The sequence below is a fragment of the Terrapene carolina genome, unplaced genomic scaffold (genome assembly GCF_002925995.2).
Source record: "Terrapene carolina triunguis isolate 2854851 unplaced genomic scaffold, T_m_triunguis-2.0 Scaffold53, whole genome shotgun sequence".
In the NCBI taxonomy this organism is placed as follows: Eukaryota; Metazoa; Chordata; order Testudines; family Emydidae; genus Terrapene; species Terrapene triunguis.
The window spans coordinates 13,684,837-13,701,457 of NW_020664404.1; the positions used below are offsets into that span (position 1 = coordinate 13,684,837).

At 48.2% G+C, this 16,621-nt stretch overlaps 1 protein-coding gene across 1 annotated transcript in view; it reads left to right on the forward strand.

The window, feature by feature from the left end:
* Positions 1–16,621, forward strand: part of LOC112109523 (disintegrin and metalloproteinase domain-containing protein 2-like) — a 71,477-nt gene that overhangs the window by 19,202 nt on the left and 35,654 nt on the right. Inside the window, exons 7-11 of the mRNA XM_029912768.1 lie at positions 1,290–1,361; positions 9,045–9,211; positions 9,320–9,401; positions 10,112–10,248; positions 12,238–12,418. Coding sequence (XP_029768628.1) covers positions 1,290–1,361; positions 9,045–9,211; positions 9,320–9,401; positions 10,112–10,248; positions 12,238–12,418 — 639 coding nt within the window. The remainder of the gene's footprint in view (positions 1–1,289; positions 1,362–9,044; positions 9,212–9,319; positions 9,402–10,111; positions 10,249–12,237; positions 12,419–16,621) is intronic.

Below are 16,621 nucleotides of genomic sequence, written 5' to 3' on the forward strand. Positions count from 1 at the left end.
CTCTGGAGCCCTTTTTAAAAATTGGCATCACATTAGCTATTCTCCAGTCGTTTGGTACAGAAGCTGATTTAAATGATAGGTTACAGATGACAATTAGTAGTCCTACAATTTCACATTTGAGTTTCTTCAGAACTCTTGGGTGAACACCATCAGGTCCTGGAGATTTATTACTGTTTAATTTATCAATTCGTTCCAAAACCTCCTCTAATGACACCTCAATTTGGGACAGTTCCTCAGATCTGTCACCCAAAAAGAATGGCTCAGGTTTGGGAATCTCCATCACATCCTCAACAGTGAAGACCGATGCAAAGAATTCATTTAGTTTCTCCGCAATGACATTATCGTCTTTGAGTGCTCCTTTAGCATCTCGATCGTCCAGTGGCCCCACTGATTACTGAGCAGGCTTCCTGCTTCTGATGTATTAAACATTTTTTTTGCTATTACTTTTGGAGTCTTTGGCTAGCTGTTCTTCAAATTATTTTTTGGTCTTTCTAATTATATTTTTACACTTCATTTGCCTGAGTTTATGCTCTTTTCTATTTTCTTCATTAGGATTTATCTTCCACTTTTTAAAGGATGCCTTTTTGCCTCTCACCGCTTCTTTTACTTTGTTGTTTAACCACAGTGGCTCTTTTTTGGTTCTCTTACTGTGTTTTTTAAATTGGGGTATAAATTTAAGTTGAGCCTCTATTATGGTGTCTTTAAAAAAGTCTCCACGTGGCTTGCAGGGATTTTACTTTTGGTGCTGAACCTTTTAATTTCTGTTTAACTAACCTCCTCATTTTTGTGTAGTTCCCCTTTCTGAAATTAAATGCTACAGTGTTGGGCCGCTGTGGAGTTTTCCCCACCACAGGGATGTTAAATGTAATTATATTATGGTCACTATTACCAAGCGGTCCAGTTATATTCATCTTTTGGACCTGATCCTGTGCTCCACTTAGGACTAAATCAAGAATTGCCTCTCCTCTGGTGGGTTCCTGGACCAGCTGCTCCAAGAAGCAGTCATTTAAGGCATCAAGAAACTTTATCTCAGCATCCCTTCCTGAGGTGATATGTACCCAGTCAATATGGGGATAGTCAAAATCCCCCATTATTATTATTGAGTTTTTTATTTTAATAGCCTCTCTAATCTCTCTGAGATTAAGGCAGGTACCACAATCTGGAAATGGCACAAATAGAAATAACTCGTTTGGACACTGCATCAGTTCCTAAGGGAAATGTTATGTTCAAAGAAACATTGCACAGCAGTGATGTGTTGTTGTAATCTAAAAAGTTGTGTTATTTTTCAGTATGACTATATGGGTTCAGACAAGGATGTTGTAACGGAGAAAATAGTCCAGCTTATTGGCTTTGTCAACAGTGTAAGTTACTGCCTTTTTCTGTTCAATATTCATATGGGAAATGTGGATGTTTTGATTCATTTTGCTGTGTGACTTTGCTAAGTCACCTCACATAGCCTAGAAGGTAGAGCCGGGGGCTGGGATCAGGACTCCTGGATTCTATTCCTGGTTCTGTCACCGACCTGCTGTGTGACTTTGCTAAGTCACCTCACATTTCTGTGTCTTTTTCTTCTGTAAATTGGATATAACACACCTCTACCCTGATATAACATCACCCGATATAACATGAATTCGAATATAACGTGGTAAAGCAGTGCTCTGGGGGGGCGGGGCTGCGCACTCCGGCGGATCAAAGCAAGTTCGATATAACGCGGTTTCACCTATAACATGGTAAGATTTTTTGGCTCCCCAGGACAGCGTTATATTGGGGTAGAGGTGTACTTATCTGTGTCCTACATCACAAGGGTTATGTGAGACTTATAATGCTTTGAGAACCTTGGATGAAAGATGCAGTAGGAGAAGAAAATATTATTACCACATGAAGTCCTGATATTTTACAGATGATATAATTCTCTGGTGATTATTTAGTATCAGTTTTCACCCTCAGGATACTCAGTCTGCAGCAGTTAGATTAAACACCATTTTATATTTTTCACCGCCAGGATTAGATCATTCACTCCTGAGAGACAGCCGAGACCCCAGGTACTCTCAGCCATCTGAAAATAAAGGGACTTGCAGTGTGTCCCCCTTTAGAATTTTTTTATTGTAAAAATACTCTGACTACCTTAATTGTGGGCACTTGTTACTGTTATGATATCCGTGATTATATTTCTGTCTTAAGCTTCCTTAGGTTATGTCTGATTGTGTATACAGTATTGGTAGTATGATGAGCCTCAATCTTGGCACCAGGATCCCCCAGATGGGCAATTTTCCAAACTCGACTTTTAACTTGGGTTAGCAGTGCAGTTTAAAGTATATAGGATGATCTGGGATTGAACTCAGACTGCTAACCTCAGTTGAAAGCCAAATTGCTGTGTCTGCACTGATATTTTAGCCTGAGTTAACTAACCCAAGTTAAGAATGCACCTGTTGTTTTTTTTTTGCAGTGTATACATAATCTTAGTTCTTCTTCGAGTGATTGCTCCTGTGTATTCCACAGTAGGTGTGCGTGCTCGCCACGTGCACCGGTGCCGGAAGTTTTTCCCTTAGCAGCATCCGTAGTGGGGGAGCACCGCTGCAATCCCTGGAGTGGCGCCGACATATCGTGCTATAAAGGGGGCTGCGTGCTCCCCCCACCCTCAGTTCCTTCTTGCCGCCAGTGAAGGTAGTCGGAACTTGTGCTCCAGCTTTGCTGCAGCGTTTCTAGCCTTAGTGGTATCCAGCTTTCCCTGAAGTTACTTGTTGAACTTTCTCTGTTAGTGCTGGGCTCGGGGCATGCCCCGTGGCCCAGGCTTCAAGTCGTGCGACTCTTGTCGCAATTCTATGCCCAGAAGCAATCCACACACTCAGTGTCTTCGCTGTCTGGGTGAGGCTCACATTAGTGAGAAGTGTAAGATCTGCCGCTCCTTCAAGCCGCGAACGAAGAAGGAGCATGAGATCTGACTCTGAGCTCTCCTAATGGAGTCGGCGTTTATCCCAGCACCGACGCGTTGAGCCGACCCCGCGCCGAGCACCTCGTCCTCGGCGCACAGCAAAGCGCCCCTGGCGCGCATCGAAGCGCCCCAGGCGCGCCATCCTGATTCCGCACCCGGTACCGCGTCGTTGGTGCGCAGCGAGGCCCCGTCGACAAGCCGGCACCGCTCCCCTTCTAAGAAGCAAGGGAAGACTCAGCGGCGCCGGGAGAAAGAACGGGGTGAGGCTAGCCCCGCGCTGGGCAGCCCACGATCCCCATCGGGACCGAGACCTCTGACTTGGGTGGCGCGGAGTAGTTCGGTGCCGTCCACGCACGCCTCGCCAGAGGTGAGAATGCCTTCGACGCCGGAGGCAGCTCAGGCCACATGCGACATCATGACGCTTCCGGTACCGGGAGTGCCGCTTCAGTCGGGACCCCGATCCCGTGGGAAGCCATCGCTCAGTGCCCATCGACCATCCCCGGACGTCTCCAAGGTCGAGGTACTGTCCCGAGTTGAAGGGCTGAGCTGTGGACCTCGGTGGGCCTCCACGCCGCGAGCAGGATCATCTGCGAGCGAGCTTTCCACCTCCACTCCGACAGACCGTAGGGGAGGCACTAAGCGACGGCGCTGCTCCTCTTCGAGCCTTGACCGCAGGGACAGGTCTCATCGTTGTTGGCACCGCTGTTCCCGCTTCGGCACCCGCCGTGGAAGGCGCTACGCCCGGAGCTCGTCACGGGAGTCCCAGGCACCAAGGCGTCGTAGTCTTGGGCGCCGGAGGCACTACGGGGACAGCACTCCCGACTCCTACCTGTCCTCCTCCAGGGGCCGGAGACGTCATGTACGGGACCGCTCCAGCCGTTCGTACAGCACCGTCCGCTCGTCCCAGACTTCGGCTTCGGCACGCAGCCGCCCCTCATCGAGCCGCTCGGTGCCGCAAGACCAGCCGGCCCTTCCGGGCCACCTCGTGTCCCAGGGCCAGGCCGTTCCCTGGCAGGGACAGTGGTGCCAGTGGGCACCGTGGCCCCAGGCACCGGCACCGCCGGGACACCACTCCGTGGTGGGAGCGTCCCAGGCCCAGCCGACGTCGCCGCCTCGGCACCGCGATGAGGCAGTGGGCACCGACCCTCCGGCACCGACTCGGGCCCCGGGTCAGGACGTCAAGCTTTCGGTACAGCCGGGTGCAGACGACACCGCGGCACCGGATGACTCCATGGTGTCACCACCTCCGGTCTCTCAGGAGGATTTCAAGGCCCACCAGGAGCTACTCAGGATGGTGGCATCAAACCTCCAGCTCCAGGCCGAGGAGATGGAGAAGCCATCGGACACATTGTTTAATGTCCTGACCTCCTCGACGCCGGGGCATGTGGCCCTCCCGCTCCATCAGGGAGTGGCCAGTATTACTACTGGCTTCTGGCAAACCCCGGCATCTCTCTGTCCGATCTCCAAAAAGGCCGAACAGAAGTACTTTGTGCCCACAAAGGGGCACGGGTACTTATACTCCCACCCAACTCCGAACTCTCTAGTGATGGAGTCGGTGAACCACCGAAAGAGACATGGCCAACCCGCTCCTACCCCTAAGGACAAAGACGCTCACAGGCTGGATTCCTTTGGGAGAAAGGTTTATTCGTCTGCGAGCTTTCAGCTCAGAGTGGCCAACCACCAGGCACTCTTGAGCAGATATGATTTTAACCTGTGGGTGTCCCTTCCCAAGTTTGAGCCCTCCCTCCACGAGAAGGACAGGAAGGAGTTCCGGGCTCTTGTTGATGAGGGTGCAGCGGCGGCTAAAGCGGCGCTCCAGGCGGCATCCGATGCGGTGGGCACGGCCGATCGTTCGATGGCCGCGGCGATTTCCATGAGAAGGGCGTCCTGGCTTTCGCTGTCTGGCCTATCGTCTGAGTCCCAGTCGATCATGCAGGACCTGCCGTTCGATGGTCGGGCCCTGTTTGCAGATCAAACAGACACGCGTCTGCATGGGATGAAAGACTCCCGTATTACCCTGCAGACGCTGGGCCTGTACGTCCCGCCGGCCAAGGACAAGCCCAGGCCTCACACGTCCGCTCCACAGGCTCGGGGTAGATATGAGCCCCCGCCTAAGAAGCAGCGGGAGCAGAGGCGCCGGTCACAACACCAATCCCGTTCGGCCCCTCGTCCGGGGCCCTCTAAGGCCAGGAGGCCAGGGAAGCAGCGTTTTTGACTGCTTGCGGGGGGTCACCACCAGGTTAACCCGCCCCCGCAGTTAATAAAGTTCAGGTTTGCAAAATGTTTATCTGCCTTCCGTTTGCGATGGTTCCGTATCGCTACGGACCGCTGGGTCCTCAACACAATATCCCTGGGGTACAGGTTGCAGTTTGTTTTGCCCCCTCCCAATTGCCCTCCGGCCAGGGAGTCGGCGGAGGACCCGGAACATACGCTCCTCCTAGGTCAGGAGGTACAGCGCCTCCTCTCCCTGGGAGACGTGGAGAGGGTGCCTTGGGAATTCCGGGGCAAGGGGTTTTATTCCAGGTATTTCCTTATCCCAAAGGCGAAGGGCGGGCTTCGGCCCATCCTTGATCTGCGGAAGCTCAGCCAGTTCTTGGTACACTGCAAATTCCGCATGGTGTCCCTAGCCTCTATTATTCCCTCTTTAGACCTGGGGGATTGGTTTGCAGCGCTGGACCTTCAGGATGCCTACTTCCACATCCACATTTTCGAGGGTCACAGGTGCTTCCTCCGTTTCCTGGTGGGTCAGGACCACTACCAGTTTACGGTCCTCCCCTTTGGCCTCTCGACGGCCCCCAGGGTCTTCACCAAATGTATGGCGGTGGTAGCGGCCCACCTCAGGAGGAGAGGGCTGCAGGTCTTTCCCTACCTGGATTGCTGCTCAAGGGCAAGTCCCGGTCCCAGGTGCAGCAGCGAATATCCCTCTTGCTACACACCTGCTCCGCTCTGGGCCTAGTGGTAAACGAGGAGAAATCCACGTTCGTTCCTGTCCAGCGCATAGAATTCATAGGAGCGCTGCTGGATTCCCAGGCGGCCACGGCCTCCCTTCCAAGGGACAGGTTCGAGGTGCTCAAAGGCCTCGTCGCCTCGGTCACAGCCTTTCCCGTAACCACGGCTCGGATATGCCTTCAAATCCTCGGACACATGGCAGCATGCACCACAGTGGTGCAACACGCCAGGCTCCGGATGAGGCCCTCCAACTCTGGTTGGCCTCCCGCTATTCCCAGGCCAGGGACGGCCTGGACAAGGTTGTCACGGAGTCGCCAACGGTGGTTGCAGACCTCCAATGGTGGTCCCTCCCGAGCAACATGCTCTGGGGTATCCCCTTCCAAGACCCCTCTCCCTCACTAGATCTAGTGTCGGATGCCTCGGACCTGGGCTGGGGAGCCCACGTGGGGGACATCAGGACCCAGGGTATGTGGTCACCCGAGGAACTGACCCTGCACATAAATGTCAGGGAACTCAGGGCTGTGCGCCTGGCGTGCCTGGCCTTTCGCCAGCACTTACAAGGGAAGGTGGTCAGAGTCCTCACGGACAACAGCACCGCAATGTACTACATCAACAGGCAAGGGGACACGCACTCCAGGGCCTTATGCCAGGAAGCCCAACTCCTGTGGGAGTTCTGTATAGCCCACAACATCCTCCTCTGAGCGTTCCACCTACCCGGCGAGAGCAACACGCTCGCAGATCGCCTGAGCAGGGTTTTCTCACATCAACACGAGTGGTCCCTGCACAGGGAGGTGGCAGAATGGATTTTCCTTCAGTGGGGCACTCCCTAGGTGGACCTATTTGCCCCTGCTCAGAACCGCCTGTGTCCCAGGTTCTGCTCCAGGCTGATAGAAGGCTATGGGGCCATGATGGACGCCTTCCTGCTCGATTGGTTGGGGCCCCTGATGTACGCCTTCCCGCCCTTCCCCCTCATAGGCAGGGTCCTACAGAAGGTGAAGTCAGACAGGGCGAGAATTATCCTGATAGCCCTGGATTGGGCCCGTCAACATTGGTACGGGACCTTACTGCAACTCTTGGTGGCCCCCCCTCGCAGGCTGCCGCTCTGCCCGGACCTCCTCTCCCAGGAGGCAGGTCGTCTCCTCCATCCCAACCTGGCCCCGCTCCACCTGACGGCGTGGCTGCTCCGTGGCTAGATGCGGAGGAGGGGAGGTGTACCGAGGCTGTTAGACGGGTCCTGCTTGAAAGCAGGAAGCCGTCCACACAGAGGGCCTACCTGGCTAAGTGGTATCGGTTTTCCTCATGGGCGAGGGAGAGAGGTTCCTCCCCCGCGTCCGCTCCAGCTGGTCCTGGACTACTTCCTGTCCCTTAGGACCCAAGGGCTAGCTCCCTCCTCGATCAGGGTCCACCTGGCGGCCATTTCGGCCTTCCACCCTCTGGTGGCGGGACAGTCAGTGTTCTCCCACCATATGACTTCCAGGTATTTAAAGGGTTTGGACAGAGCGTTCGACTTATGCTAGACCCCCGGTTCCCCCTTGGGACCTGAACCTGGTACTGTCACGCCTCACGGGACCTCCCTTTGAGCCCTTGGCCACTTGTTCCTGGTCCCACTTATCTGAGAAAGTGGCGTTTTTGGTGGCTATCACCTCAGCCCGCAGGGTTTCGGAGCTTAGGGCGCTGACCTCGGAACCCCCGTACACTGCCTTTCATAAGGGGAAGGTCCAGCTTCACCCGCGCCCGGCCTTCCTACCGAAGGTGGTCTCGGCGTTTCACATGGACCAGGACATCTTTCTGCCTGTCCTGTGTCCTAAGCCCCATTCCTCCAATGAGGAACGATGTCTACACATGCTAGATGTGCGTAGGGCGCTGGCCTTTTACTTAGATCGAACAAGGCCATTCCGGACATCCCCTCAGCTTTTCATTGCTACGGCCGAGCGCATGAGAGGGCAACCTGTTTCCACCCAGCGGATTTCCCGCTGGATCACCTCGTGCATACGCACGTGTTATGACCTGGCTGGGGTTCCCCCGCCTCCTATTGTTAAGGCACATTCGACGAGAGCCCAGGCCTCGTCTGCGGCCTATGTGGCTCATGTCCCTATTCAGGACATCTGCAGGGCTGCTACGTGGTCCTCTGTCCATACTTTTGCATCGCACTATGCGATCGTCTCCCAAGCAAGGGACGATACCGGGTTTGGTAGGGCGGTGCTCCACCCGGGTAACCCTTAACCTTTATCATTTAGAACTCCTACCCACCTCCGTCAGGTATAGCTTGGAGTCACCGACTGTGGAATACACAGGAGCAATCACTCGAAGAAGAAAGGACAGTTACCTGTTCTGTAACTGGCGTTCTTCAAGATGTGTTGCTCCTGTCTATTCCACATCCCACCCTCCTTCCCCTCTGTCGGAGTTGTCTGGCAAGAAGGAACTGAGGGTGGGGGGAGCACGCAGCCCCCTTTATAGCGCGATATGTCGGCGCCGCTCCAGGGGTCGCAGCGGTGCTCCCCCACTATGGATGCTGCTAAGGGAAAAACTTCTGGCACCGGTGCACGTGGCGAGCACGCACACCTACTGTGGAATACACAGGAGCAACACATCTCGAAGAACGCCAGTTACGGAACAGGTAACTGTCCTTTATTTTAAGTTAACTTGGTCATAAAAAGAACTGTATGCGTCATTGTAACCATGTTGGTATCAGGATATTAGAGAGACAAGGTGGGTGAGGTAATATCCTTTATTGGACCAACTTCTTTAGTGAGAGAGACAAGCTTTTTGAGCGCACACAGAACTGAAGAAAAGCTCTTTGTAAGCTTGAAAGCTTGTCTCTCTCACCAGTAGAAGTTGGTCCAATAAAAGATGTTACCTCACTCACCTTGTCTCTCTAATAAAAAGAACCGACAGTTGTGATGCACTGAGAATTTATTTTGATTGACTAGGTTGAAAAGGATTGATATGGACTAAGATGTTGGATTTTAGGATCTTTCAGTACTGTGTTTTCCATAACATAGATTACAACATTTTATTATGGGGACATCTGCGGTTATACACTCTGTGATGATCCAACCCATAGTTTGCTACATTTGTCCCTGATGGCCATTGCTTATAGGTCTTACAATACTACAGTGCATATCATGTAATTTAACTTGTATTTCCTCTGTTACATTTTCAGATGTTTACCCCTCTTAATATGACAATTGTGCTGTCTTCATTGGAATTCTGGGCAGATAGTAACAAAATTCCTACAACAGGGGAAGCTGATGAATTATTACGAAGGTTTTTACAGTGGAAAAATATCCATCTTATTCTACGGCCACATGACATAGCATATTTATTTGTGTAAGAAGAACATTACTTTATTATTAAAGATGCACTAGAAATCTTTTAGACTGTCATTGCTTTTAGAAAGAATATATTTATGATCAAGAATCTTTTTTTGTGCTTTAGTTACAGGGACCAACCAAATTATGTAGGGGCATCTTTTGCAGGAAAGCTGTGTCTGAGAAACTATTCTGGAGGGGTTGCTCTGGTATGAGATAATAGAATCTACTTACCTGTATAATTAATATACTGTATCGGTTACTTACAGTTCTGACCTTTGCTTGTAGGGGCAAATCTTGCACCCACCTCTACAACTAAGAAGAATCCCCTGGCAACAGAATCAATGCAGCTATGCTGTGCAGGGGGAACACAGAATTTACAGAGCCATTCAGAGGTTAAACACCATTAGAAGAGGAGCCTTGTCTCACATGCTGTGGAGCAGCATGCAGGGGATGATGAGATAGGAATGGAGCCAAAGGATATCCTTGTCTGGGGGGGTCCTCTGGTCTTCTGCTCTGGGCAGTGGCTCCAAAAAGGCATCACAGATTATTTGAGCCATGGGGCTCGGTAGCCACTCCATAGGATCAGATGGAAAGATTCTTGCCCCTGCACTTCTACTCTGCACTCATCTTGTCTACTTAGCCTAGGCACTGCACAGAGGATTCGACCTCCAGTGAATAAGTACATTAATGAGTGTTTGAATTCAGGATTACATATGTTCTTTGTAACTTTCTTCTAGTCCTGGAAGGGGACAGAGCAGTTGCCTTACAATGGAGTATGCGTTCCTTCATATATTATGTCTAGTACAGATATCTTTGTGTACTTTAGGCAGGGCAGAAAACAAAAAATTTAGATTTTTATCGCAGTTTGTTTCCACAGTTGAATGAACTTTTAGTACTTTCTTTCTTATTATATTAGTATCAAAGAACAATAACACTGGAGACATTTTCAGTCATCATTGCACAGCTGCTCGGGCTTAGTCTGGGAATAGCATATGACGATTCTAGGGACTGTCAGTGTTCAGGATACACCTGCATAATGCATACCAAAGCAGTGTAAGTTTAAAAAAAAAAAATTATTAATTTATGTACCTCACATAGCATTGCATTATTTATTATATTTAGAACCGTTTTAATATGCATACAAGTGCTATCATTCTAAATAATGCCATATTAGGATGTATGTTGACTTTTGTACCTGTATATCACTGCTTTAAATCCATCCCAGTTCATTGGTGGCTGGAAGTTGTGTGTGCACGACTGTGTGTGTTGGGATAGTTTGGATATATGGAAACATACCAACAAAGAATAGGACTGTGACCTATAGATGGATGGATGGATATCTAGATAGATATAGGTATAGGTCACAGTCCTCCTCTTTGTTGGTATGTTTCCATATAACCAAACTATACCAACACAAATGTCATCAGCTGGGAATCTCTGCAGAGGAGCCAACAGACTGACTTACTTTCTCATCCCGGAGATGGTCCCACAAGATTTAAAGCAGATTAGTGACATAGTGCAGGAAAGCTTGCTCTATTGTTGCTTGTCATGTGCATAAAGGGAGTAATTCAGTCTGAGGCTGCCTGTCAGTCGGGTACTTGCCATGAACACTAAGTTGATTTAAAAATCTAAAATAAATAAATAGTACTTTCAGAGACTAACAGTTACAGGAAATATTTCACTTTTCACTTAAGTACAAAATCTCTCTCCTCTTTTAAGTCCTATTTCTCTATCTAAGCAGTTGTTGATAACAATGTGACTTTTAATGTCTATGTTCCCGCTGAGCTACAGTCTTGAAATTAAATACACTAATTCATGATGTGCCACTGAATACAGGAAAAGCCCTAACTTGGACCTTCAGAGATCATACGTTCTTTTATTATCAAATTTCAAATGTTCAGTCACTCTTCGTTTAAAACTAGTCTACACTTCTCCGTTTTCTCCACCATTTTTTTTAAGCTTTCCAGTTTATGCTATGTACAGATGTGTACTCATTATGGGCCCAATCATGCAAACTCTTATGGATGTAAGTAACTTTACTCACATGGTTAGTTCTATTATGTAAAATTACTCGAGGGCCTAAATGTTTCTAATATTAGCATATAATGTAATCTGTCATTAAAATATAATTTACTGACAGTTCCGTCTTCTTGTGAGATGCTATATTGTCTGTGATGACAAGAGGAGGGAAAGGGGAGACTATTGTACCAGCCCCATAAGCTCAGCCCCCCCTCCCAACGTTTGTAATGGAAATGTCTGAACTGGGGTGAAAAGGGAGGGGATGGGGCCCCAGAAAACATGATGTACTGGGGCTCCAAATTTCTCTCAATGGGCTTGTATGTGTTAATACACTCAATTCAATATAACCACTGACGATAGGAAAGAAAAAAAAATCTGATATTTATGTTATAGGTTTCCTAATTGTAACTGCTAGGTTGATTACTATTAAACTAACCTCAATTGCTGTCAACTTTTCACTGAGGAGAATAAACAAGTGTTTTGGAAGAGACAGAAAAGGAAGGGCCTGCAGTATCTTTAGTGGAGAGATTGAGACAGTAACAGTTTAGAAAGGTTTTGCTGCTCTGCTTATGTTTTCCTAGTTTAAAGAGGGCATCCTCCATTGCATGTTATGCCTGCTTCTTGCCCACAGTTGGCTGCAGCATGCAGTCTGCCTGGGACCCAAACACCATTCTAGCACAAACTTGCAAACATACTTTAAAAAATTATATTTATTCCTTCATTGAGGCAGACATGCTGGGTATGAGGCCTCCAATTTGGAGAAATTATGTTAATTTGAGGTTGCCAGTTCTATTTAATTTATTTTAGCCAAGAAGACTGTTGAAGGCAAATCAATGCACTTAAGGTGCCAGGTTAATAGCCACATTCACCCGCAAGGCAGACAGTTGACATATTGAAACAAATCCTTAATTTTGCAACCAAAGTCATTTTTGCTTTATGAGAGTATTTCAGTGACATGAAAGGATATACATTTTACAAAGCATGGAGAATATTTTAACAATGACATTGTACTTTATGTTTTAGACATTCCAGTGGGACAAAGGCCTTTAGCAACTGCAGTATAGGAGACTTTCAAAGTTTCATTGCAAATGGAGAAGGGGAATGCCTTTTGAACAAACCGTATTTGAATGCATCTTATAGAGCTCCCGTCTGTGGCAACAAAAAAGTGGAGGAAGGAGAGGACTGTGACTGTGGCACAAGAAAGGTTAGGAAATAAATCCCTGAAATTTAATATGAATAAATAATTCACAGTTCCACACCTTGAGACTGAAGAGAAAATTAAAAAAATAAGAGATACCTTTTGGGTCCAAGAGGTGCTAACAAGACCTCTGGAAAAACCATTCAACTTTGGAATGCTATGGAGGTGCTTGTTCTCAACCTCGCAGTCAGGGTTGTGTTCTGAAGTGAGCTTTAAAATGGAACATAAATTTCTGTTTTTCTCTAAATGTAGATAGATGTTCAATGTGAAATTTCCCTTTGAATTTCAAATGTAGCTTTATTAGATTTCTTAAATTTATAATAGAAAGTATTTGAAATTATTGTTGTTGAAATTTGTCCATGGCATTCTGCCTTTTTGATTAAGTGACATTTTCAAAATTGATAAACTTGAAGGAAGCTCGTGCAACAGATGTTATTCATTTTAACTGACAGTTTATTCACCAACAGGTACCTGACAGATAAAACCACCATCGTTAACTACGCTTTTATGCCATATTTTATCCCATATCTACGTTTTATGTGCAGCTACTGACAGATAAAACCTTTTCCTTTGGCAGCTATACTTCTGGGGCACAGCTCCAGGAACCACCCCTACAGGCATACCCTTCCTTCACCTCATCTGTCTCCTCTCTGAAATGTTAAGACAAGTGTCGATCTCAATGTATCTACAAGGTACTGTGTACTATAGGTCCAATTCAGGGAAGCACTTAAACATGTGCTTAACTTTAAAAATATGAAAAAGTCAATGAAACTACTCATATAATTAAAGTTAAACACTTGGTTAAGTACTTTGTTGGCTCAGATCAGAGAGCTCAGCACCTTGCAGGATCAAGCCCCATAAAAGCCCTAGGAAATGAATATACAAAAAAATTCATTGTGAAAACAGTTAAGAACACTATATGCTGGTTTTCTATCACACCTTTCGCCAATCTACTCCCTCCCAACAAAACATTCCTCCCTCCACAAGCACACACCCTAACTCTACTACAATTAGTATACACCAGAGACCATCTACCACAATGTTATCTGCTCCTTCTAGGGATGACAGCCTTCCATTACCTCCATTACTAATCTACTCCTTCCCAACACAAAAATATACTATATTAGACATTCACAACTAATGGCATTGGGATGGGGAAGTTCCATAAAAGGATGTGTACAGAAGGGGAGGTTGAGGAGATAGAGTTAAGGATGTGATTCATGATCTGTGGTGTATGGCAGTTGTGATGAAGATAAAATGTGTGCCTATGGGTAGAAGAGTAGAGGACTTGTCTTTTCTGTACTGTAAGGTGACTTTTAATTTAGTTGCTTTTGTGTTTTTGTATTATGTGTGTAACAACCATAACTGTTTTTATATACTAATATTTGGTTTGATACTGGTAGGTCAGCAAATGTTCTCCGGTACTAAAGTTTTGAAACAGTACAGTGACTTTCTGCTTATTTTAGAGACAGTAGCCTCTCTGTAGTTAAGGTTGGAGCTATTGCACCATTCTATTATAAACCCCTCCTAACTTCACCAAAACTTAAACCAGACTAGCTGAAATTGCTTGGTAAACTGGGTGCAAGCAAACAATGTGTTTTAATACTGCCAAATGTAAATGTACACATCAAGGAACAAAGAATGTAAGCCATACTTACAGTATGGGGGACTGTATCCTGCAAAGCAGTGATTCTGAAAATGATTTGGGGTCCTGGTGAATAATCAGCTAAACATGAACTCCCAGTGCGATACTGTGGCCAAAAGGGCTAATGTAGTACTTGAATGCATAAACGGGAATCTTGAGCGGGAATAGAGAGATTATTTTACCTTGTATTTAGTCCTGGTGTGACCACTACTGGGATACTGTGTCCAGTTCTGGCGTTGACAATTCAAGAAGGATGTTGATAATCGGAGCGGGTTCAGAGAAGAGCCAAGAGAATGATTAAAGGATTGAAAAACATGCCTTATAGTGATAGTCTCAAGGAGCTCCATCTATTTAGCTTAACAAAGAGAAGGTTCAAGGGTGACTTGATCGCAGCCTATAAGTACCCACATGGGTAACAAATATTTAATAATGGGCTCTTCAGTCTGGAAGACAATGGCTGGAAGTTGGAGCCAGATAAATTTAGATTGGAAATAAGGCACATATTTTTAACAATGAGGATTTTTAACCATTGGAATATGTAGCGGGGCGGTCACCCCACTCCGGTGTGGCAGGGGTTAAAAACTGCCCTGGGAAAGGGCTGCCCCAGGGAACCAATTAGGAGCGGGTTTGAGACAGCCAATCGGGGCTGGGCTGGGAGTATAAGAAGGCCTAAGGGAGGAGCTGGGTCACAGTCTCTCTCCAGCCTTGGACGGAGAAGGAGCTAGCTGCCTGGGAGCACAGGGTACCTGACGCAGAGCAGTGCTGGGGAAAGGCAAGAGGAGCTGGGGAGCTCCAGGCCGAGGCCTTGGTTAAGGCCGAAGCAGGGATGGGCTACAGAGGTGTAGCCCAGGGATAGGCAGAGGCAGCTGGTCCTACCTCCTTGCCAGTGATGAACGGCCATTATAGACTGCAGTCTGCCCCAGTGAGAGGGGGCTAGATGATGACTGGCAGTAGCCACTGAGGCAAGATGGTCTTAGAGGGTTGGGGGTTCCCCTAGGAGGGGAGACCCAGAGTGTGGGGGTACTGCTGGGGCAGAACCCCGAGGTAAAGGGGCACCAGGGTCCAGGAGGGACGTGGGGGTCTGAAGCAGGTGAGCCACTAGCTGGCAGAGGGCGCTCCAAGGCTGGAAAAGAGCTAATTGCCAGGACGACCAGCAGGAGGTGCCACATCGGTGAGTCTTTTGGCCTTGCTACAGAATAACTTACCAAAAGTGACGGTGGATTCTCTTATCACTGACCATTTAAAAATCAATATTGGATGTTTTTCTAAAAGGTTTGCTGTAGTTCAAACAGGAAATATATTGGGAATTTCTATAGCCCGTGTTATGCAGAAGGTGTTGTAATAATTGGGCCTACAAATTAAAACTTACCTTGTTTGTGGACTCAACTGTGAGAAGTGAAAGTTCATAAAATGTAATAATGCCTATAACAAAATATTGTTAGAAAAATGTGTAAAAGGAGACAGAATGACTAAATTAGTCGAAACAAAAAAGCCTATTAAAGGACTGTGTTAAGATCATGTCTGGCAAACAAGAGAAGTGTGGAACTGGAAAGTAATGAACAAAAATTGGAGTGTCAGAAATTAGGCTTAATTGATGTGTTGAATAAAGAGAAGATGAGCTATTCTGCCTATCACTCCCTTTTGGGGTCCCTAGAAGAAGAGACTTTAGGCGAAGAATCAGGCTGTTTGTCAACCACTGCTGGCTGGGAGATGAGAAAACTGGAAGGAGCGAGCCTCACCATCAGGGTCAAACACATACAGTCTATGGAGGACTGTTGCACCAGCCAGAGTGATCATGGTTGATAGCATCACACTAGGCATTGTATAGTGAAGTTCCCAGATCTGGCTCAGTAATGCGAATCCATGAATCTCTGGGGTGGCCTCATGGATGGCGCCAGGTAGGCCAGGATGTGCACCCCTTCATGTGTCGATGGAGAGTTTGAGAACACGGTGTGCTGGGGTGTTTTTGTCCATTCTGGTGTCTTGGCCGAAGAGCATGCAGTGTTGCTTTTGAATATAATGAGCTATTGAAGGAAGGCCGAATCTTTGTGAGATTGTGACATTTCACACAAAGTCAAACCACTTTGTACTTGGATTTGGCTCAGACAGCACATATGGAATGCCTCTAGCTCAGAGGTGGGCAAACTACGGCCCTCAGGCCACATCCGGCCCGTGGAACTGTTCTGCCCGGCCCCTGAGCTCCTGCCCCGGGAGGCTAGCCCCCGGCCCCTCCCCTGCTCTTCCCCCTCCCCCGCAGCCTCAGCTCACTGCGCCGTGGGTGCAATGCTCTGGGCGGCGGGGCTGCGAGCTCCTGGGGCAATGCAGCTGCAGAGCTCCGCTTGATCCAGTGCTCTGTGCTGCGCAGTGCGTGGGTGGCTCCAGCCGGGTGACATGGCTGTAGCACTGCCAGCCACCGGTGCTCCAGGCAGCGTGGTACGGGGGCAGGGAGCGGAGGAGGGGGGTTGGATAGAAGGCAGAGGAGTTCGGAGGGTGGTCAGGGACCGGGGGTGTGGATGTGGGTGGGGGCGGTCAGAGGGTGGGGAACAGGGGGGTTGAATGGGGGC